Below are 24,423 nucleotides of genomic sequence, written 5' to 3' on the forward strand. Positions count from 1 at the left end.
TTATCTCATATTAAATAAGATGAGAAGCACAATCCTTAGTTTCAATTTCACAACAAGCGACCACACATCTTCATTCCCATACCCACTACAACTTGACACAACAAAAGAATATGAGGCATCTTTATTGTCCATGGAAACTTATAATACCTTATTTAATATAACCAAGAAAAATGACAAGTTTAGTTATAATGCGGGAAGTGGATACAAAACGATAACAGTCTCACCCGGAGCATACAAGATTTCTCAAATATCTTCCGAAATTGCTCGTCTTATGAAAGAACAGGGTGATGAACCAAAAAATATTGTTATAGACATTCAAAAACATACTTCAAAATCAACGATTAAACTTAAAAATAACTACAAGGTTGATTTCACAATTGATAATTCATTTAGAGAGTTATTGGGTTTCTCCTCAAAAAAGATTGAAACTAATGAGACATTTTACAGTGATAATGTCATTCAAATATCCTCAGGAATAAATTCGGTGTTAATTCACTGTGATTTGATTGATGGTGCTTATAATGATGAAATAAAAACAAATACAATATTTTCATTCAGTGCATACTCAACCCCAATTGGTTATAAATTCAATATGGAACCCAAAAATTTGGTTTATCTCCCTGTGTCAGGAAAAACCATACACAGAGTAAATTTTATGATAACCGACCAAGATAATCGTATGATTTCTTTTTATGGAGAAGTTATATCCATCAGAATTCACCTACGTGAACTTTTCCAATAAATAAATACGATGGTTATTGTGAGGAAACACGAGTTGGGAAAATATAAAATAATTACAGGGGATGGGATGTTCCTTTCCCCATACTACAAGGGTGAAGGTATGTATCTTGGTAGAGGATACTATAAACCGCAGAGACAAAGGGGTGTTGGACATCAATTTGGAGGAAATGGGATAATTGATACTCTGATGGGTATTGGTTCAACTATTCTTAAACATAAAGACCTAATTGGTTCAACTGCTTCTGCTGTGGGAAATGTAGCAGGTGCTATAAAGAGTATAAAAGATGCCCAAAAGGAATCTCATAAATTTCAAGCAATAAAAGAAATTAAGAAAGGCAAAACTCAGTTGTCTCCCCAAGAACGACAGAAAATAATTCGAATACTTGGATCAGGGTTTCAAAAGTTTTAACATCTTTTTTCCAAAATAAATACAAGTAATTTGAGTAAGAAGAGCGAGTTATTTTCCAAAAAGAATGAAAAGGTTATTGGTAAGTTTAAGGATGAGTTGGGTGGAAAAGTAATGAGTGAGTTTGTTGGATTGAGAGCAAACGCATATGCTTATAAATATGGTGATCAGATTGATAAGAGGTTAAAGGGAATAAAGAAATATGTAATAAAGAAATCAATAACTTTTAGAAATTATTGTAATTGTTTGATGAATAAGAAAGGAGAATATTGGAAAATGAATACAAGAAGAAGTTATAAACATAAGATATATCGTGAAGAAGTAAATAAAAAGGCATTAGGAGCCTTTGATGATAAGAGATTTATTTTAGATAATGGAATAGATTGTGTTCCATATGGATATTGTATGTAGAGCGTCTAGAATAGTTTGTGTTTTAACGATGGGAAGATGGGTTAGAGTTTTTTAAGGGCTACCGCCGCGTTTTTTCACAATATATAAATGGTAAAACCAAGTATTAATCAAACTAAACAGTGGAGAAAATCTCAGTCTTGGTATATAAATGGAAAGCATAATGAATGTAAAAAATATCAAATAAGTCTTATTGAAAAAATAAATAAAACAAAGGTAAATAAAACAAATAAGCGAATCAATTTAAAAACTAGTAAGTTAGAGGATGGAAAGAAAAAAAAATAAATATCCTTGAATGACTGAAAACTTTGATGGTTATCAATTGAACAATGAAAAAAGAATTTACTATAATCTCAAAATGATATGTGGCTCAGGAGGTGGTCAAACAAGAGCATTAAGAGAAGTTTATCATTTCATCATGGCACAAAAGGGGTATCTAAAATAAATATAGAGATTCAAATGTTTTGTTTTTAAATATTTTAGATGGGGATTATTGTGCAAAGAAAATTAAACTATTGAAGGAATTTGAGAATGAACAAATCTTTATCGGTTCAATGGGTGAGCTAAACAATATGCATTGGTTATTTGAAAAAGAGTGTCCCTCGGCTTACATGTTTCAGATATTTCTTTCGAATCACCTTTAACAAATCACATTACTACTTTACAACTTGAACAAATCTTTATCTTATTGCATTGGTTATTTGAAAAAAAGTTAAAGGTTAAAAGGGGAGACAAATAAATATACCTTGGGATAAAAAGGGGGTTTACTTTTTAGGGGAAAAAAAGAATGAATCGCTGAAAATCCCCCATTCATTTACATGGGGAAAAGTGAGCCAGAATCAGTATATTCACCCTACTGACGGGCCCACAGACACACATACGCACACACACACACCCAAGAAATGGTGGCTGATGCCTTTAATGCGGCTTCAGCTTGGAGGGACAGCTTGGATGAGCTGAAGCCCAGGGTCTATATATATATAAATATATATAAACTATATATATATAAATATATATATATACCCATATATATATAAACTGCCTCACTGCCTCATATAAATGTGTATTACTTTTTCGGTGGGCAAGAAAGCTGAAATTTTGTATCCTGATGTAGCTCAAAGCCAAGATGCCAGGAAAAAAAAAAGACAAAAGTGTTGCAAATGTCCATAACCTAAAATATCTGCAAACAAAAGTCGGCCAATGCAGCCTCACTGCTGCTCACGGAGGGTCATGTGACTGAAGACAACGGTATGTCACATGACCTTGCACAGGCACAATCGCCCAACAAGGGAACTGGTGTGTTTTGCTTTCATGGTAGTATGAATGGGAAGTGTCTGTGGGTTTGTAATGCTGATGGATGATTTTACAGTGGTAGGAAGTCATAAACATTTATCGTTTGCATATTGTGCACAATGGTGAGCATTCCATTGTAGATTTAATGTATTGCATATTGTTACGAATTTGGAATTCAATTGCACACATACAGGTTCCCTTAGTCAGCTATGTCGATAAGTGCATGTTTCCTAGATAGCTCACCTTCCATTGTTTAAATGTTTTGAAATCGATTCGATGCGCTGCGGATCGATTTAATAGTTAGGGAGCGAACAATGGAGACGTCCCTCCCCCTCTTCTGCGAAGAGGAAGAAGAACCCTGCGGTGACGTCAACGACTCCCTCAGACCCGTGGTTGAGCGGGGGATGGATCACGAGGGCATGAGTCACGCTGGGTGCGGGGGAGGGGTGCAAAGGATAAAGAGGACATCTTTTCTTTGTCCGTGTGGGAGTCCCGTGGTAGGGCTGAGTTCGTGGGCTGAGTTCGTGGGAGTCCCATGGTAGGGCTGAGTTCGTGAAAGTCCCGTGTAAAGAGTTCGTGGGAGTCCCGTGGCAGAGTTCGTGAAGAGTCTCGTTCTGAGTCCCGTGTGCAGAGTTCGTGTGCTGAGTGCCGTGGGAGAAGTAAGCTTTTTTGCTTCAGAGAGAGCAGTCGTTCAGCAGGCCATCGGGTCCTGCTTGGCTTGAGGCCTTCGGAAGCTTTTTGCTTCGGCTGGCTCAGTGAGCTTCGGCTGCTGCTTTGTTTTGGAAGGAACTTGAGCCAGTTGTTCAGCTTGAGCTGCGAGTGGAAGCTTCTTCCTCTTCTTCCTCTTCTTCTTGGTTTGTGGAGCTTTTCGTTCTCCATTTTGTTTCCCGGCTTGGTGCGACGCATCGGCCTCTTCTTGGAGTTGGATCCTCGGGGAAGCGACGATCGACAGGAAGGATCGGCGCCTCCTCTCATCGGCACCTCCTCTCATCGGCACGTGTTGAGAAGCGCGGGAGGATTCGCGGGAGCTCGGGAAGGAACGCGGCGATTGGATCCAGCTCGCTCTCGCTGGAGCCCGGGTCCGGACAAGTTGAAGACCACACGAGGTGGAAAGGTTCGAGTCAAGCTCTGAGTTTCAGCTCACCTGTCCTCCGAGCTGGATCTCGTGATTAAAGGCCTCAGCCACTGTTTCGTGTGTGTGTGTGTGTGTGTGTGTGTGTGTGTGTGTGTGTGTGTGTGTGTGTGTGTGTGTGTGTGTGTGTGTGTGTGTGTGTGTGTGTGTGTGTGCGCGCGCGCGTACGTGTGTCCGTGAGCCCGTCTAATAAGTAGGAACTGCTGTTTAGTGTAAATGACTGTACATAATAACTAGACGGTTCTAGTTCTTTTGTCGTGCTTTTGTTGCTTGTATAATTGCATACGTGTTTTGCCTTATTGAATTGCATACGTGTTTCATTGTAATAAATGTCCCTCAGTGAATGTAAACCTGCTCGTTGCGTCCATTCCCTCATTGACTGAACATTTCGTGTGTTGGGAGTTGGAAAGCCGTTGGTTTGCCGTAATAGGGGGACATTTGGACCGACGGTTCTCGGCGATTACGCCGCTCGGAATCGCGCACGGACAAGCTCGCCTTGGCGGTTTGTTCCGTACGAGTTCCGTCGAGGGTGGAATACCCCGGTCGTTGGATCACATGGGTATTTCGGTAAATTGAACATTGGCAATCGACTCTACCCCACGTGATCTGCCGATTGGCGTATTTCGGTTCTTGTACAAGGACCCGTCGCTCGGAGTTATCCGGGCGGCGATCTATATTCCGGGTGATCGGTCGGGCCGATTCAACTTGTGGCTCCATTCAGAGCGGTCGGTTGGCGGCTGACCCCCGGCCAGTAACAATATTAACATATGTAGTCTGACCTGAGGTTTCAGACACCCTAGTTTTAACAAACATTTATAACATGTTTGTTTCAATACATATTGTTGCCGTATTCACGAACCACATTGCTGGAAATTAACCTGGATATATATATATATATATATATATATATATATATATATATATATATATATATATATATATATATATATATATATATGTGTATGTTTAAACATGTGGAGTGTGATGAGCACTCCTCCAATCTCCATTGGACATAGTCCTACACTAAAGCGTCACCTCCAATCTGAAGGCCTCATCCCAGAAATTCTGTCAAACAGACAAAGATGATATGGTCAACATCAGTTCAACATCAAATGGTGCCGCCTATCCAGATTTCGGTCTCCTTACAGAGTCTATCCAGAGTTTGGTACGATTTCACAAAAGTTTGAGGGAGTATTTCAGTGACAACACAACACAAGTCTGGTTTTTCCCCCCATAACCGATAACATATTCAACTAAAACTTGGTACATGGCTTTATTATGACAAGCTACAGAAAAATTTCAAGTTTCAGGGCATTTCATCAATTTTTCACAGTTATGTCCTTTTTAGACTTAGAAAATATCACATATTATACAATAGTGTTTAGCTTCCCTGACTCCACCCCACTGCTTTACACCCATTGGCTGGACAAGGACCCTGACTCCACCCCAATAAAATAATGTGCTGCCATTGCAGGAAGGGTCAGGGGATATCCAGCATATCCAGGGGACTGGATACCATTGACCAGAATCGCAGGGCCAGGCTGAATGGCAGAGCTGAGCTGTTCAGGGAGCTGAGGTGTAAAACTGTACGTGCGCTAATAGTGTAGTGGCCGAGAAAAATGAGTCGACCCCTACTGGTGGTATAACAAGCTGAAACCAATCTCATTTGAACCGTATTGATGCCTAGTTTTCGAAAACTGAGGTTGTAGTTGTTGAAATTCTGCACAACATGGTGAATTAACCCCTTGAGTGCAGGAACAAAATAAAAAATGGCCATTTTCAATAATTCATTATTTACTTCAATAAGCATAAAATACATGCAGAATGGTTGATTATTTCAGGGTATTTCTATGCATTGGACACGCTTTAAGATAATTCAGGGGTTTTTTTGCTCCTGAGCGGGTTAAGGACCCACAAAATACCGCCAATTTTGGCAGTTTTTGCACAATTTTAGCAAAAACTTGTACGTTTTCTCTTATTAAATGCCCGATATAAAATTATGTTTTAAAAGTGCCAAATTTGATTATTTTCATCAGGCAGGGTGTCTCATTAAAGAATATGTCAGTTAAACTATGATAGAATGTTCACAACCAGATAAATTAACCCTTTCTCTGACATGTGCGTGGTTCGATTGAAAACTCATTTTTCTAAAATCAGCATCTTTTATGCAAAAATAAACTGTTATGGAAAACTATGGAAAATATCAGGGTTACTATGAGAAATTGATATTATGCAAGGTATTTCATGGACTTTTATGCTGCCAAGGGGTAAAAGACCCTCCGGAATACCACTAATTTGGCATTTTTTTTTAACGATTTCGGGCCAAACTCATTACATTGTAATTTTCGAAGGCATTTCTTATGTTTTGAGATATTCTGTGCAGTTTGTCATGAGCAGGGGATTAAAAGGAACCCAAAATACCCCCACATGTAGCATATGTACTGTAAATAAATACAATTAATAATGATAATGACAGTTGGAATTTTCTCCCATGATGATATTATTAGTTAAACCAAGACGCCATAGGTGGCATTGCTGCTGCTGATCTTTTGTTTTTGGCATGATGACACCTGTGCCTCTGTCATGCATGGCTCAAGCATGTCAAATCTTCTTCTCAACTTCAAGACACTGACCTCAAGAAGAGGATCATCACTCATTGTATTGGTCAAATTAGGCCTATTGAACAGGTAGGATCTTAAAAAGAAAACCAAAGTTGTTCTCATAGTACAAGATCAGAGGATTAATGAAACTATGTGCTGCAGGATGCATCAACTATGCTCGCTACACTCCAGCGTATATTGCAGAGATGAAGCAGTTGGAACAAACTCAGCCAAGAATGTCTGAACACATGATGCAAGGTGGATTTGTTGTGCGAAGATCCCCACATAGAACATTGAATTGTGTGCCAACTGACCAAGCCCTGGAACAAACTATAAATCAAGAAGCGAAGAGTCGAGGAGGCATCATCGGCTTCACCCTTCATAAAGGGGCACTTCTGCGCTGGCTGATGACACGACATATCACTGGGGAATACTCGGAGTCTTTCAAAGACCTTTGCCAATCTGGTTCAAAAGCAAATGAGGAGCTTGGAAATGCATGCATGAACAAGGACAAAAACGATCTGAACAACATGAAAAAATACATTGTCAGCCAGTGTCAAAATCCATTTAATCTGGATGAGGTACCAGAATCGCTTCTAAACATCACCACCAGTCAAATGGCGTCTCAAGAAGTTGAGAATACTCTGAAGTGTATTCCAGAAAAAGTTAAAGCAGCCTATGAGGACTTCGTCAAAGAAAGAATTGGGACCGAACATTCGAAGAGTTTCTGGGACCCCTTGAAGAAAGAAAATGTGATGACATTTTCAGATATGAAGAAGGCACTCACCAATGACAAGGACCGGAAGCTGATCATTGAAACTGAGGTGTCGTTCAGGTGGCTAGTGGCTGTCTCACAGAGTCGTAATGTCGATTTGAGGAAGATACTTTGTTTCGAACTGGCCGCCGTGCCACCAGCACTCTTCCATGAAGATGGGTCGATGAGGAAAACTGCAAAAGCTGACCTTACCAAGAAGCTTGAGGAAAATTGTGCGGACGTTCTAGCAGAGCTGCCACAAATCTGGGCAATACCTGAACCCACATCATCTGCATACATAATATAATTGATGGGATGGCTATGATTCAGAGTTTGGATGAAAATCACTTGACAACATTCCAAGATTTAGCTACAATAGTTCAGAAACGAATATTACGACTTTTCAGGAATCCTTCATATGATATCAGTAGCATTGCAGTCATCTTTGATCGCCATGATGTCGAAACATCAATCAAATCATCCGAAAGGCAGCGGAGGGGTGCCAACAACATGGTACTAACATACCAGATTCAAGGAGGCAGACAGGTTCCAAACTACCGCCAGTTTCTGAAAAGTAGACGTAACAAGTCCAGCCTAGCAAACTTCATCTCTCAACATATATTGGACAATTACGAACAATTACCAAACGAGAAATCAATTATTCTGGCCGGTGGTTTCAGTGATGGCAAGCTGGTGAAAGAAGTACAACCACTCGGAGTCTCATCCATTGACTCTCTTCAGAGTACACAGGAGGAAGTGGATACTAGGATAATCCTCCATGCCATCAGTCTCTCACGTGACCATTCAAGGGTCATTGTTCGCTGTGATGACACGGATGTCCTAGTACTGTTGATCTACTATTCTAGTAGAAAACAGCTGACTGACAAGGTATACATGTACGCTGGGCATTCTGGAAAGGAGAGATACATTCCAGTTCATGAGATAGTTACTCAGTTCGGACCGACTGTTTGTGAGTGTCTCCCTGCAATACACGCTATCGCTGGGTGTGACACCACATGTTCTTTCAACAGAATTGGGAAGCGAACAGCTTATTCTACACTGATCAAGAATGCACAAGCATTGTCAGATATGAAAGGATTTCATGAGGCTGATACAGACACTTGTGTTTCATTGTCACGGAAATTTGTGCTTCTGATGTATGGCAAAAAAGGCAAAGACTTGGATTCACTGAATGATCTACGTTTCCATTTGGCCACGACCACAGACAAGCCAGCATCTATGCTTCCCCCAACCGAGGATGCATTCAAGCAGCACATCCTATGGGCCAAGTATCACACCAAGATTTGGTGTGACAGCCATGTTGCTAACCCACCGTTGATATCACCAGTTGGTCATGGCTGGTCCGCTTGTGAAGGTGGTGGAATTACTCAGACTATGTATACTCAAGATCCCGCTCCAGCTGAGGTTCGAGACTTAACACACCTCTACTGCACTGGCAAAAACTGTGAAAACGGGAGGATGTGCCCTTGTGTCCTTGCAGGACTAGAGTGTATTGACATATGTAGCTGCACTGACTGCAACAATCACAGCAATGTCGTACAACAGGAAAATGAAAATGCAACAGAGATAGACACCATTTTCGATATTTAGATGAGTGGCCAGCTGATTTTAGATGTGATCATTATTGAAAGATTCATGAGTGGGTTTCACTGTGCAACAATATAAACTTATTGAACAGATTTTCTCAAAGGTGTGAATCTTTTTATCTGGGTTCAACTGCAATTTCATTCATGAGTCAATCTGACTGGTTCATCAAATCAGACTTGGGACTGTTATAACATGTAATGACAATATCATGCGGAAAAATAGGCAATTGTGGCATATAATTAGTAAAAGAATGCCGATTTGGAGGTATTCTGGGGGTCTTTTACCCCTTGGCAGCAAAAAAGTCCATGAAATACCTTGCATAATATAAATTTCTAATAGTAACCCTGATATTTTCCATAGTTTTCCATGATAACAGTTCATTTTTGCAAAAAAGATGCCGATTTTAGAAAAATGAGAATTTTCACTCAAACCGCGCACATATCAGAGAAAGGGTTAATTTACCTGGTTGTGAACATTCTATCATAGTTTAACTGACATATTCTTTAATGAGACACCCTGCCTGATGAAACTAATCAAATTTCGCACTTTTAAAACATATACAGTATTGGGCATTTAATAAGAGAAAACGTACAAGTTTTTGCTAAAATTGCACAAAAACTGCCAAAATTGGCGGTATTTTGTGGGTCCTTAACCCCCGAGGAAGCCTAAAACCCCCTGAAATGTCTTAAAACATGTCCAATACATAGAAATACCCTGAAATATTCAACCATTCTACATGCATTTTATGCTTATTGAAGTAAATAAAGAATAATTGAAAATGGCCATTTTCTCTTATGTTCCCACACTTAAGGGGTTAATTCACCATGTTGTGCAGAATTTCAACAACTACAACCTCAGTTTTCAAAAACTAGACATCCATACGGTTCAAATGAGACCGGGTTCAGCTTGTTACACCTCCGGTAGGGGTATCGCCTAAATTAGAGCCCTTTTCAGCCTGGCCACTACACTATAAGGGTGGACAAGGAGGCCTATGTGCGAGGAATCTGTGAGGGGGTAGAGCATCACCTGTGGTCAAGTGATTCTCGACCTGCTTACAGGGGAATTAGTGCATTGTGTTCACCCAAGCCCATCCCTCGGTGTACTGCAGTGAGAGCAGAGGGTGGTAGGCTCTTGACAGAGGAGTCTGAAGTGAAGGCCCCTGGGCCGGTTACTTTGAGCGGTTGTACCAGGCTGATCCACCAGCTGTCGAGTTGGACATCAGGGATGTTACAATCCCTGTTGCTGACCCTCCAATCAACTGTGGTCCACCTCCGCTTGTGGAAACACAGGCTGCAGTGAACCGGTTGAAATAGGGTAAAGCTCCAGGGATCTGCGGCATCCATGCTGAACTTCTCAAGGCTGGTGGAAATGCTGCACTCGTGTCGTTGCATGCAGTTCTGTGCTCTGCCTGGAACACAGGCATCATCCCAACTGACTGGAAGAGGGGCCTTGTTGTCTCTCTCTGGAAAGGGAAGGGTGATCGCCAAGACTGCAACAACTACCGAGGGGTGACGCTGCTCTCAGTCGCCGGGCAAGGTCTTTGCTCGGATAATTCTTGATAGGATTCGCCACCATCTGCTTGAGCACCAGCGTCCAGAGAAGTCAGGCTTTACACCAAAGAGGTCAACGATTGACCGTATCCTTGCTCTTCAGGTCCTCACCGAATGCAGATGAGAGTTTCGGTAGGGGCTGCTTGCAGCCTATGTTGATCTCTCTAAAGCATTTGATTCAGTGAATCAGGATGCCCTCTAGAGGATTCTTGGTCTTCGTGGGGTGCCACCAAAACTGATCGATCTGATGTCTGAACTCAACTCTAGTGGTGAGAGTGCTGTGAGGTGTGGTGGTACCATCTCTGACTTATTTCCAGTTGCTACTGGAGTTCGTCAGGGGTGTGTACTGGCCCCCACACTTTTCAGCACTTGTATGGACTGGGTTATGGGGAGGATGTAGGAGAGATAAAGTTGCGGTGCATCGTTTGGGAATGTCAAGATCTCTGACCTTGATTTCTCAGATGATGCAGTCATCTTTGCAGAGACTGTGGATATCCTTTTGGGGGCCCTCGAGGTGCTGAATGAGGAGTTGGAGCCACTGGGGTTATGGGTTTCCTGGGTCAAAACTAAGATCCAGGCTTTCAATGACATCTTGGATGCTGCTGTCCTGTCTGTGCCTGTTTGTGGTGAGGATGTTGAGGTCGTGGAGAGATTAACTTACTTCGGCAGTGATATTCATGTCTCTGCTGGCTGTGAGTCAGAGGTCAACAGACGTCTGGGTCGAGCCTGGGGAGTCATGGATTCACTGGATAATGGGGTGTGGTGCTGCCGGTACCTGTGCAGGAGGACGAAAGTCTGAGTCTTCAGATCCTTGGTGCTTCCAGTCTTGCTCTAGGGATGTGAGACTTGGATTCTGACCAAGGATCTGAGATGGAGACTTCATTCCTTTGGTGCCAGGTCTCTTCGGAGAATCCTTGGCTATCGCTGGTCAGACTTTGTGTCCAATGAGTGGTTGTTGAGAGAGACTCAAATGAGATTTGTTACCTGCATAGTCCGTGAGAGTCAGCTGCGGCTATATTTACGTGTGGCTCGTTTTCCTGATGCTGATCCTGCTCACCAGATTCTCTCAGCGAGGGAGTCTCGTGAGTGGAGGAGACCAATGTGACAATCACATGCCTCGTGGTTGCAGCAGGTTGATCAGCATCTCAAGGAGTTGGAGATGGGCCAGGCATCTGCCTGGGGGATGGCCAGACGGAGGCCCCTGGAGTACCGGCGGAAAGTGGACGCAGCGACGGGCTGCTCAGGCGCCTGCTCCCATACCTGACCTGACCTGACATTGCATGAAGCAGGACAAATCAGTAGGCCTCTGGCCTTAGGCATGGGTGTTAGTCCATGGCCCAGTGCAATTGGAATGATCCCATGTATATAACCACAATGTATTATATATGCACTTAAACTGAATGCATGTTTTTGCTCCATGGATGTACATCGGGTTATTTTTAAGTGGTGAAGCCGCTTCAATATTTGGTCATTTCCATCCTTTCATCCATCTGTCCATCAAAAATGAAGATGAAGAACCTTTCTACCTCAACATGTTTAATTCTAAAGAGTAATAAAGTGTAATTATAGTTAGTTCTGAAGGGTTCCAAAGGGTAATTCTGCAGTGTTCTGAAGGGTGATTCTAAAGGGTTATTCTGAAGGGTTATTGTAAAGGGTAATTGTAAAGGATTATTCTAAAGGGTTATTGTGAAGGGTAATTCTTCTGGGTAATTCTAAAGGGTTCCAAATGGTGATTCTAAAGGGTTCTATGGGGTAATTCTAATTTGTTTTGTTCGTTGCTCGGCTTTGCTTATTTCATAGTAAAAATGCCAAACTGCACCACTTCCTTCAGAAACGGGTGTGATTTCTAATATCGGACACGGGTGCAAAAACTAGAAACAAACAAAACATGGTGGGTAGAGAGTTTCTTCTTCTTCATTTTGGTTCCGGTTTCGGCTTGAGCTTGCATTAAAGCAAACTATTTATTTTTTATATCTCTGGTTTGTTATCCGAGTTGTCTTTATTGCTATATAATCTACAAAATATATCAGTAAATGAAAATTGCTTTTCCTTTGATTTTGCCGAATAGACCCAATCACAGTGGGTTCGAGATCCTTCTTCTTCTTCATTTTTGTTCCCGTATCGGCTCAAGCGTGCGTTAAACGCAAACAATTTTTTATTTCCCAAACATTCATTGGGACCAGTAGGGGACATGCATTACAAAGCAGTTCGAACTCTTGTTTGAATATGCAATAATGTCTGCGAAATAAATGAGTAGAAACAGTGATGAGATAAGTACATGCCATAGGAATTACTACATTTCAAAAATGACATTAAAAAATAGATGTTAAATACATACAAAAGAAAGAGATGGATATAATTACCGTGATGTTTTTTATCCCAGTCCAATATCCATGTGAGATCACAGTCGCATGCCCATGGATTGCCCTGTAGGTACAGGTACTCAAGAGCATCCATGCAAGACAGCAGGTTTGGGTTCAGTTGATGCAATTCGTTCTCTGACAGGTAAAGATGCTTTATGGTGGAAAGGCGAATGTGATCCAGAATCCAGAAGGTCACAAAGGTGTTCGGATGCAAGTATCGAAGACGGTTTCCTTCTAGATTGAGCAGTCGTAGGTTCACGATGCCATGGAAAGCATCTGGGTGGATGAACTCAATCCTATTGTTATCAAGATGTAAACGAAGGATGCTCTTTAGGCCGTAGAAGGTCTCCCGGTTTATCACCTTCACCTTGTTATAGCTCAACTTCAAAAACTGTTGAAATAAAATAATTGTATGAAATATATTACCAAACCAATTTCATCCTGAAAAGTCAACGAATGAAACAGATTTCGCATTTCTTTACCACAGCCACGTATGTACCTGCAGGGATGACAACTGCTTGAAAACCTTGCCAGGTAGGTTATATATGTTATTACTGTGCAGCAACAGAACCTCGAGGTTCAAGAGCATTTCAAAAGAACCCTTCATTAGTTTCCAAATCTTGTTGTACCTGCAATGATGAAATGGATCTGTTAGTTTATTAGAAACATTACTGCCAAGAATTTAAAGCAGAGGGTTCACATCTGGTGAGCAGAATGTTATTTTGAAGCATACGGAAGATATTAGCAGCACACACTTAGCACAACCTTTTGAGCCATCATTCGGCCAGATCATTCATGCCCACAGCACACTTTATTTGAAGTTTTCATTAATGTCAGTCAGGTTTCAAGGAAGGGTTTGAAAGACAAATAAACAAGTATAAAACACATTATAAACACAACACAAATTCAAAGTTACCAGGGTTCACAAATAAATGGAGGTACAGTAAAAAGGCAACAAATACATTAATCAACTGGAACACAAACACTTGGACAAATACATTAATCTCTCATTCCTTTTCTACTGGGTTTCTTCTTTCATCTTGTATGTCCCACGTCACACTCATACCCCATGTTAATCCTCCTCGTGAGGGAAGACAAGCCTCTTGGGATGGTGGGTAGGGAGCGGAATGTACAGTGGACATCAGATGGGGTGGGACACGTGCAGGTTTTTGGGCAGGAGTCCATTCCAGGTGTGACCATTAGTACAGTGGTCAGCAGTAACACCAGAAAGGAAGCCAAAGAACAGCCAGGCCAACGGCCAGCCATATCTAAACCAAGTCACCTCTGTGGATCGGTGGGACAGGGTGGGTAGATGTTTTGGTCAGGGTTTCCTTTTAGTTTTCTATTCTGTCAGTATACAGTATACACATATAATTTTGCAAACCTTTAGTCTGCTGTCTTGAACAACTGGGCTGAGCATTTGCATTTTAAAACATCATCTACTTTGTATCTGCACAAAGTCAAACTTTTCATTTTAAAAGACTCAAAGTGTATGAAGGTCTATTTGCACAAAACCATCAGATCTTAAGTCTCTTGTCTATGGTACTTGAGATGGTACAAGTTCTATGAACTCTCACCTAGTCTGTTTTGACTTGCTCTTCCTTTCAATCTAACCAGACTATAATCAATTACCTTCAAATGCTGTTTTCTATGTCCACATTGACAATCTCCTCTACTTTTGCTGGTTATTCTCACAATATATTTCGATTGCATTGCTTTTCATTGCCAATCTTAATTGTCGATGCTTTGGCTGCCCATACTCCTTTGTCCTGTTTTTAGTACACCTACTCAGCTGTTCTCCATTTCACATGTGAAGCGAAAAGCGTGGTTAAGCAATTGGCGGGGTAATCACGGTAAAAAAGTGTGGTAATCAGAACATGAATAGAAAGTCAACTCTTTCGTTTTACCGTATGTTGTCTCTGAATTCGTCCTGATCGAGCAGGTACAGAGGAGTGATAATTATTTATCGTCTGTCTGCCTGGCAGTCAAACAAAATTGAAAATCGTTCCAAACAGGAAACTTACTGTTTTTTAGGATGTCATAAAGGACACAAACAACAGGCAGGAAGAAGTAATGTAACTTCTTAAATAAGATTCTGTAAAAGATGGTGCATCAGTGGCAGTAAACTTCCAAATAAATGCTTTTGTTTCTACAACCTCAAAAAATAAGGTGGAGTAAAAGACCGCAAAATGGCAGTAAATTCTGGAATTTATTTATTTATTCAACTTTTGCAATTTTTATTTTATTTAAATTTAAATTTAATCATATACCTGAACACTATAGAACACAAATCACCTTCCTAATACTTCCAATAACCTCCAGTTTTGCAGTACTTGCGTTTAAATAAAGGTTTGATGGGGGTGGTGTATAAGGGAGGTGTTTGGGACTGCTTCTGAACTACTTCAATCGCCCTAAACTTCTGCATTTTTTTAACGATCGTTAAAATCATAATTTTATTAGAATTGAAGAAACACTGCATGGGGCATCATGTTCTATGAACTATCCGGTAATCTTGTTCATACATGTACCAGCTGCTTTTCCATATGCCTTGACCTCTCTATAAAAAGTGTGAATCCCTCATTCATTCTGTTGGTAGACAGGGATGTAGGGCTTCATTAAAATTTGTCAGGAGCTCAATTAGCATGGACTAATTTGTTTTTTAACCTGCAAACATTTATCTTGTTTGTTTCCAGTTTGAGGCTCGTAGAGAACTAAATAACAAAGATGAAGAATATCCTATTGACAGGAGTTTGGATGCACATATAAATTGTTAGTTCGGGAAGAAAAGGGGAGACAACATGAAATGGTGGTGAGTAGCCACCTTGATGATTGGAGTGTAGAGCAGAACTTAGAGAGGAGAGAAGGAGGAGGGGGTTGGGGTGGAGAAGAAGAGGGGAGGGTGATTATTGGGCAGGGCGTTTCCATAAGAGTTTGCTCATCACCATAGAACTGTAAAGCAGACCGTGTGAGTGTCACTACACAATGCATCTTAACTACATCACACTGGTTTCTTAAAAAAAAAAAAAATTCCAATTGCCTGCAGGTTTTGTGACACGTGAGCACACTGTCAATTATTAGACCTGCTGCTAAAGTTCAAAACAAAACTTTAAACAATGAAAGCCCTTTACCTGCATTATGGTTCCCATTAGATCCTCAGAAGTGGTTAAGCATGAGCCATTTACTATTCAGCTCTCAGAACACCTCCATCAAATTGGCACTTAACCTAATTTCTCCATGAGAGAGAAAAAAAAAAACGTTTTGCTTCTGGTGTGGGATGTTTAAAGCACCCTTTGGATAATTCCAGTGATAAAAAAACATGGGTCCAAGTTTACAAAAAGAGGAAAAAGAAATAAACAATAAATTCATATCACAATGAAAAGCATGGAGGAAATTCTAAGTCGGTTTCATCTTGTCATATGTTTAATCAGATGTGATGAGATGTCAAAAGGGGATGAAAGTCGTGAAACCAGAGCCATAAAACACTGCCCACATCTGATGCCCAACAGACAATGCGGGTGAAAAAAAATCACTTTCATGTGTTACCTTTGACAGCATCATTTTTGGATTTAAATCAAAATAATTACACACATGATTTGACAAGTCAACAGCTCTCCCTTTATCTATCCTCTTTGGTCTATTATAAAGAGCTGACCAAACACTTGAAAAAATTCCTGTGAGCAAAGAGGGTTGAAGATACTTTGAACACACCTTATATTTTCATTTTATCAGGATATAAATAGTTGTGGAAGAGCAAAGTGTTTTGATGAGTCGGATTGGCCGTTATGATGGGACTAGATTAAACCCACAAGGAAATCCAGTCACTGAGGTCACCAGAACTAAAAGTCAAACTCTAAGCTTCTCAAACATTCACAAAGTTGGAACATGGAATGTAAGGTCAATGAATCAGGGAAAGTTTGATGTTACAAAGAGAGAAATGGAGAGGACAACGAATGAAATTTTGGAGACAAGTGAACTTACATGGACTGGTTTGGGGCGTTTCAAACTGATGATTACAACGATCTTTTCTGGTCATTAAACCTGTAAAATAAATGGAGTGGCAGTGATTTGCAATAATTAGATGGCAGGGTCAGTACTGGGATACAACCCAGTCAATAATAGGTAAAATATTATTGAGGTTGAATGGACATCGAGTGAACACCACCATCATTCACCACCATATATGCTCCAAATTCTGCAGCAGATGAAGAAAATGTGGAGAAGTTTCATAGAGAGTTGCAGGAGCTGATAGAACAGGTGCCTAAAGGAGATTCTTTCATTATTATGGGAGACTGAAATGCAAAAAAGGGAGAAGCAGGAGCACCAGGGATTGCAGGAAAACATGGACTGGTTATCCAAAATGAGCCAGGAGAATGAATGCTGGAGATCTGTGTCAAGAACGAGCTCTTTCTCTTTCAAACAAGCCAAGCCCAGACTGTACACATGGACTTCATCTGATAAGCAATATAAAAATGAGATTGACTACATTCGAATCGATAGAAGATGGAGAAGTGCTGTGCAATCTGCCAATACTCTGCCAAGCGCAGACTGTAGGACATATCGTGAACTCCTTGTGGCAAAATGATGAGTCAAACTGAGAAAGGTGAAAAAAAATCAAAAACTCTGACCAGATACAACCTTGAAAACATATCTAAATAATATGCAATAACAGTAAAAAAAAAAAACAAAAAAAAAAACGTTTTGTCAAGCTCAACTTCGTTGACAGAATGCCACCAGATGAATTGTGGCAAGAGGTTGAAAACATTTCAAAAGAAGAGGCCAAAAACAATATCCCAAAAGCAATCAGAAAGAAGAAAGCTAAATGGTTGTCAGAGGCAATAAATATTGCAGAGAAGAAGACAGATGAAAACCAAAGGTGCTTAAAGAGCAGATATTAAGGGGCTAAATGTCGACTTCCAATGACAAGCTAAGAAAGACAGATAAATATTGCAGAGGCTTGCATAGAAACAGAAACTCAAAACAGAGTGGGAAAAACAAGAGATCAGTTCATTTTATAAAGATCAGAGCGATCACAATAAAGTTTAGGTCCAGGATTGGGATCCTCAAAAGTAAAAAATCCTCAAAAGTATCTGACAAAAGAAACACAGGTGAAAGGAAGATGGAAGGACTATACCGAAACTCTAAACAAACGAGAGAGCAATATGATGGCTACCATAAAAGAAAGAGAAGATGAGTAAGAAGCAATAATGATAGAATGTGAGGTATGTAGAGCCAAGAAAGAGCTGGCAAATGGAAAAGCAGCAGGTGTCGATGAAATTTAACAGAACTCATTAAGGTAGTTGGAGAGGAGACGAACAAAATATTAACAACTATCTGTACACAGATCTGGAGCAGGATTGTATGGCCTAAAATGTGGAAGGAGTTGGTCTACATACCATTACCAAAGAAAGAAAATGCAAGAAAATATTCAAACAATTGAACTATTGTCTTGATTTCACATGCGAGCAAGATATTACTAAAGAACATTCAACACAGAAAAGAAGACTTCATCAAGCGAGAAATTCCCATTGAACAGGCAGATTTCAAAAGAGGAAGAGGTACTGAGATCAAATCACAAATATGAGGTGGGTCATGGAGAAAAAAACAAGGGAATCGATAACAAAGCTTTTAATTGTGTTAATCATGAATTGATGTGGATTATGTTAAGAGAAATAAGGATGCCGGACCACCTGATAGATCTGATGAGAAGTCTGCACACTAAACAAGAAGGTACAGGTTACAGGAAGGACAAAGAACAGAGACGGAATGATTTGGAAGTGGAAAAGGGGTTCGACAGGAGTGCATTCTCTCCCATTAACTGTTCAATCTGTATAGTGAGTACATCATGAAGAAATCAAACTTGGATGACATGGAGGCTGGAGTCATGATTGGATGAAGATGTATGAGCAATTTAAGGTATGCTGATGATACCACTCTGTTGGCAGAAAGTAAAGAGGAGCTGATGAAACTGCTGCAAACAGTGAAGAAGGAAAGCGAGAAAAGCTGGTCTTTATTTAAACCGAAAAAAAAAATCTTGTCAACTGAGAAGATCGACATATTCAGAAGCCTAGTTTTGGCTTAGCGGTTCGGGTGGCTGGCTTGGGATCTTGGAATTCTGAGTTTGAGCCCCTGTCAGCTGTTGAATTAACACCAGGTGGGGTTTACTCAGCCTGTCATCCTGAGGTTGGCAAAATGAGTACCAGTGCACTGGGAATAGGGGCATTGCATCAGAGGCACAGCCGCACCCGCAGCCAATGATTCTACCCGCAACCATAGGAGGACATGTTCAGAATGAGAGAAGATCATGTGTTGTTGTTCGTCTTTCGGCTGCTCCCATTAGGGGTCGCCAGAGCGGATCATCCGTTATGATTCACATCCTGATTTGGCATAGGTTTTACGCCGGATGCCGTTCCTGACGCAACCGTGGTCGCCTCTTACAACACAGGGATAAGGATTGGGTTTCGCCATGATTCCGGGCTGCCCTACATCCTCTCATAGCACGGCCCAGCGCAGAGCTCCCATCCTCAAGCGATCCTCCAACCCAAGCCTCCGAGTAGCCGGATTACAGGCGCACGCCATTACGCCCGGTGAGAGAAGATCATGTGTATGTAGGGGAAAGTTTAATCTTCCTGGGTTCGAAGATTAAAGTGAGTGGAGAATGTGGATGAGAAATTAATAGATGATTAGCATTGAGGAGAACAGCAATGTCAGGATTGACAAAGATCTGGAAAGACAAAAATTTGACAATACAAACCAAGGGGATGGTGAATGTTCTGGAATTTCCACTTGCAATGTATGGATGTGAGTCATGGACAGTGAAAAAGAAAGGAAGAAGATTAACAGTTTTGAAATGTGATGTTGGAGACTGATGTTAAAAATTCCATGGACTGCAAGAAGATCAAATAAATCAGCACTTGGAGAAATTAAACCAGTTGTCAAACTTTGGACCAGATGTCAAAAAAGAAAATGTCAGAAAAAGAGAAATTAAACCAGATGTCAAAAAAGAAAATGTCAAACTTTGGACACATCATGCGTGCAGAAAAAGAAAGTCTATCAACCATGCCAGGTATGATTGAGGGAGGAGGATGAGGCAGACCTTCCACATGATGGATCACTGGATGGATGGGATAAAGGCTACAACCAACCTTTCTCTGCCAATGTTTGGTGAAGCGGTGCAGGATTGGGATGTTTGGAGAAATCCGAACATGGATGTCATCAGAAGTCAGACAAAACTTTACAGAATGAGATAACTCGACAAGAACAGGTACATTCAAAGTACACCACCTCCATGCCAAATAAATAAATAACAAATCCTCCAGCATGCGACATTGCCAGGGCAACTTCGGTGCCTGGTGATGACACCTGGCAGCACACAAAGACAGAAGTTGGAGGGAGTGGTGAACTTCTTAGGTGGTGGTGGTCAGTGGTGGTCATATGGCAGCTTAGCTGCTGGTGTGGCTATCATTTCAGAAAGTGCGACTGTGTCGCTGATGCAGTGCCCCTCTACCAGTACACACACTGGAACTGGTACTCATTTTGCTGACCTCGGAAGGATGACAGGCTGAGTCAACCCCCTGGTGTATCAATTAATTCAGTGGCTGACGGGGCTTGAACTCAGGACCCTAGGATCCCAAGCCGCCACCCTAACCACTGAGTCAACACCAAGCTTCTGAGGTGAATGTGTACAAATGATACTTGCTCACCGTGCAGCACATGGAGACAGAATTGGGAGGGAGTGGTGTACAATAATTGATAATTAACTGATCAATTTCATAATTAAAATAAATAAATAATAATCATAATATAATTAATTTCTTAATCAATTGGCTGAGAGTATGCTAAAACCACCACTGTTTCATTTGAATCTGTAACTTTTTGAAAATTAATTCATTGAAAAATGAATAATTAATCCATGAATTGATTAATCAATAAATCAGAAATTCCCTTGACAGCCAAATCACTTGTTCACTTTCATGTCCAAATATTATCTTTGAGCTCAAAAGGTGCCTGAGATATTGCCCAGGTAAGAAAGAAAATAAATAAGGAATTAATACAATAATTGATTATTTGTGAGATTATAGTAAATAAATAAAGAACAATCGTAACATAATTAATTTTTTATACCATACCTAAACCACCACCGTTTTATCCGAATTTGTAACTTTTTGAAAATTGAATAATCGAAAAATGAATAATTATTCAATAAATCAAAAATACCATTTGTCACCAAATCACTTGTTCACTGTCGTGTCCAAATATCAGCTTCCTCGCTCAAAAGGTGTCTGAGATATTGCCCAGATGAGAAACAAAATAAATAGGGAATTGATAAATCGATAATAATTAAATAATAAAATTCATTGATTAAAAAATAAAAAAATAGCGTTTTTGCCAAAGCACATTTTCACTTTTCTCTCCAAATTTCAGCTTCCTCGCTCAAAGGATGGCTGAGATATCGCCCAGACAAACAATGGGGAGTCTCACGCTAACAAGAAAGAAAACGGAGTGAAAACTGAATACTCCCCTCCTTCGGCGCCTGGCGATGGCACCATGCATCGCCTGGATATGGAATTGGGAAGGAGCGGTGCACAATAAATAGTTGAATAGGAATGAGGCAATAACCGATTTTTTCCATTTAATTATCATCACAAACATATTGGCAAAACAAATTAATTTGCTTATTAGTCCCCTTACAGTTTCACCAGAGGGGATAATGGGTTTGTTCTCCATCTGTCTGTCTGTCCGTCTGTCCCTCCGGACGTTTTTCCCTCTGGTTTTTCCCATACCCTTTAACATATGCAAATGAAACTCGGTACATGGTTTTATTATCATAAGTTACAAAATAAGTTCGAGTTTCACAGCATTTCATCAATTTTTCACAGAGTTATGCTCTTTTTGGACTTGGAAGATATCTGAAGGTGACATGCATTATAAAGCAATTCTCGCTTTTGTTTTAGATGTTTCAGAGCACTGCCTTGAAAAAACTGTTCGTATTTTGTGCCATTAACCCTTTCAACATAACTAGTTTATTACCTTTAACACATAAATAATGCACACTTTTGCAGACAAGAAGGATGGGGAGGATAAATTGTTGGAATAAAATTGAGAGAAAAAATGAGGGGAAGAGGAGAGAGAAAAGAAAGGAGGAGAATGGGGGAGAGATGGTGATAGAAGGTGAAAGGTGTTAGGAGGAGATGAGAGAAGCGGAGAAAGAGGTGGGCATGCATGGACCACACAATGGAAGGGTGTGGGGGGGGGAGGGGCTAAATTGTCGCCATATTTCCCTTGGTAATCAATATGATCTTAGTGCAGGACAAAGCCAAGGATTCATAGTGGACATATTGAGTACAATCTTGTAAACGACAGTTCTGGTTATTAAAGTGTTCAGATTGAGTGTGTATGGCTCATCATGATGGATTTGATTTGGGGTTTCAAAGAGACATTTGAGATGTTTTCACCCTCCAACCCTACACCTCAACGAGTATAATCTTTCACCTCGTACTTCCCCACGTCATATACCTCCCGAACTGCACAGCAACTAGATCAGGTAAACAAGAGACTTTTACCATTTGCACATTAATTTTGCAGTCACGTCGAACTAGACAGCCAAACACACGATCAAACCTTTCGCTGTGTTTCTAAAGCGTGTTTCACTCCAAGTTTGACGCACAGCTCACCTGCGGTTTGAGGACCACCTCAGACTGAAGAATCACCGGCGATGCTGTTCGATGTGCTCCATCGTGATCCAGACCGTTCCAAAATCAGTCCATGGGGATTAAGGGAAGGGATGGTGTAAGAGTTCAGGTTGCATGCAGGTAAATGAGAAAATACAAGGTGATGCAGGATGCACTTGCAATGCTGCTTGTAAACATGCGAGGGGAATGCAAAGCGAATTGCCCAAAAATTGTACAAACGAACGACCTCGAACTTTATGCACAATATATTAGAAGCAAATAGGATGTTGAATCTGCAGCGAGCAGAGGCGGTGTAGGTACTTAATGCAGGGGTTTTGAACGTCAGAGCGTTCCGCCTGGAGTTGATGACGTTGCAAAAGGCGGGGTTCGCTGAAATGGACACGCAGCACTCCCCCAGCCATCACCCAAAGGACCCATACCTTCACTTTCTCTCACCCTGACGTAGCCTTACCGTCACCCCAAAATGCGCTTTACTTTTGGCTTGGGCTCACCCAGGACCAAATGAATTCTCCGGTTACACTCCAGCACTGTGTGTGCTTCATCCAACCATTCACAATGATTCCACAGCTGGGAGCTGTGCCCGTTCGTGCAGAGACGGTAGCCGTGGCAGTCTGGTTGGCTTGAGCGCATTAACAAAGACTCAGGTTCTGTGGACGATTTGGAGAGCACATCAAATCTAGCCAATCCCACTACTCGTTCTAATAATGACAACTTCATTCAGAGTATGAATTATTCTTAATGACGAAACAACTCACAATAAGTTTGCATTCCAAGCATGGATCTGATTTTCTCGTGCTGGAAGTTCATCCAAGAAAAAGCCGTTTGGAGCGTCGTGTCAAAACCGTTCGGGTTTGGAATTTGGATGGAGTACTGATGCAAAGGCCGGTATCTACTCAAGAGGAAGATGACACAAGCTATTTAACACTCATTGTTCAACAGAAACAGCCGGCTGAAAATCACTTTTTGAAAAACAACAACCTCCATGATGCAGTGCCCCACTGAGAGCCATAAACAAGGGACCAGAGACGCATATGGTATCAAATGAGTGACATATGGTGCAATGATCAACTTGACCTGATGGTGCATACGACATACTGTATATCTATCTGTCTATCTAGATATATGTATTGATATATATATATATTGATATATATATATATATATATATATATACATATATATATATATATATATATACATATATATATATATACATATATACATACATATATATATATATATATATATATATATATATATATATATATATATATATATTAATATTTCGGCACTCCGCCTTCTTTGTTCCACCAGATTTTTGTTACTGCATGAAATGAAACAAGATTTGGCGCATATACTAATGATATTATTGTCTTCCTCAAGAGGCCCTTCAAAATTCGTTTTGATGCATTTTCACAAACTCCAACAGATTCCATTCAAATTCGGTACGATTATGGCTTTTGGTCCAACTTAGGTCATTGGCGATAAATTTTTTCCATAACACTTCCGATATTCGAAAAAAATTGATAAATCGATATCCCTTATGGGATTTTCCATTCAAATCCACTCAAGTTTAAGGCCTACGGGGGACGCAAATTTCCACTTTGCCCCAGGCGCTGTTTACCTCCGCTACGCCAAGCTGTTAGGGTTAGGGTTAGCTACCCTAACACTAACCCTTAACCCTAACAGCTAACCCTAACCCTAACCGCTAACCCTAACCCTTACTGCAACCCTAACCCTAACCGCTAACAGCTATTCAGGAAATTTGCAAGAAAGCCCGGGCAACGCCAGGCTTTATTGCTAGCCCAAGCAACGCCGGGCATTATTACTAGTATATGTATATGTGTCAAAATATATATAAACACATATATATATATAT

General features: G+C 40.7%; 1 protein-coding gene across 2 annotated transcripts in view; it reads right to left on the reverse strand.

Annotated features, from left to right (window-relative positions):
- LOC147023612 (matrix-remodeling-associated protein 5-like) overlaps nucleotides 1-23,595 on the reverse strand; it is a 77,280-nt gene extending 53,685 nt beyond the window's left edge. The window contains exons 1-4 of one of the 2 annotated variants that reach the window (XM_085889171.1): nucleotides 22,527-23,595; nucleotides 13,922-14,139; nucleotides 13,355-13,484; nucleotides 12,856-13,246 (exon numbers count right to left, since the gene is read on the reverse strand). In XM_085889171.1, coding sequence (XP_085745297.1) covers nucleotides 12,856-13,246; nucleotides 13,355-13,484; nucleotides 13,922-14,121 — 721 coding nt within the window. In that variant the 5' untranslated portion in view covers nucleotides 14,122-14,139; nucleotides 22,527-23,595. Of the gene's footprint in view, nucleotides 1-12,855; nucleotides 13,247-13,354; nucleotides 13,485-13,921; nucleotides 14,140-16,833; nucleotides 16,897-22,526 lie in introns of those variants that run through there. The other variant, XM_085889172.1, reaches the window with a different exon arrangement.
- Nucleotides 23,596-24,423: the final 828 nt, after the last annotated feature.

The sequence above is a fragment of the Eptatretus burgeri genome, chromosome 7 (genome assembly GCF_056783735.1).
Source record: "Eptatretus burgeri isolate ZD-2024b chromosome 7, Ebu_testis_v1, whole genome shotgun sequence".
NCBI lineage: Eukaryota > Metazoa > Chordata > Myxini > Myxiniformes > Myxinidae > Eptatretus > Eptatretus burgeri.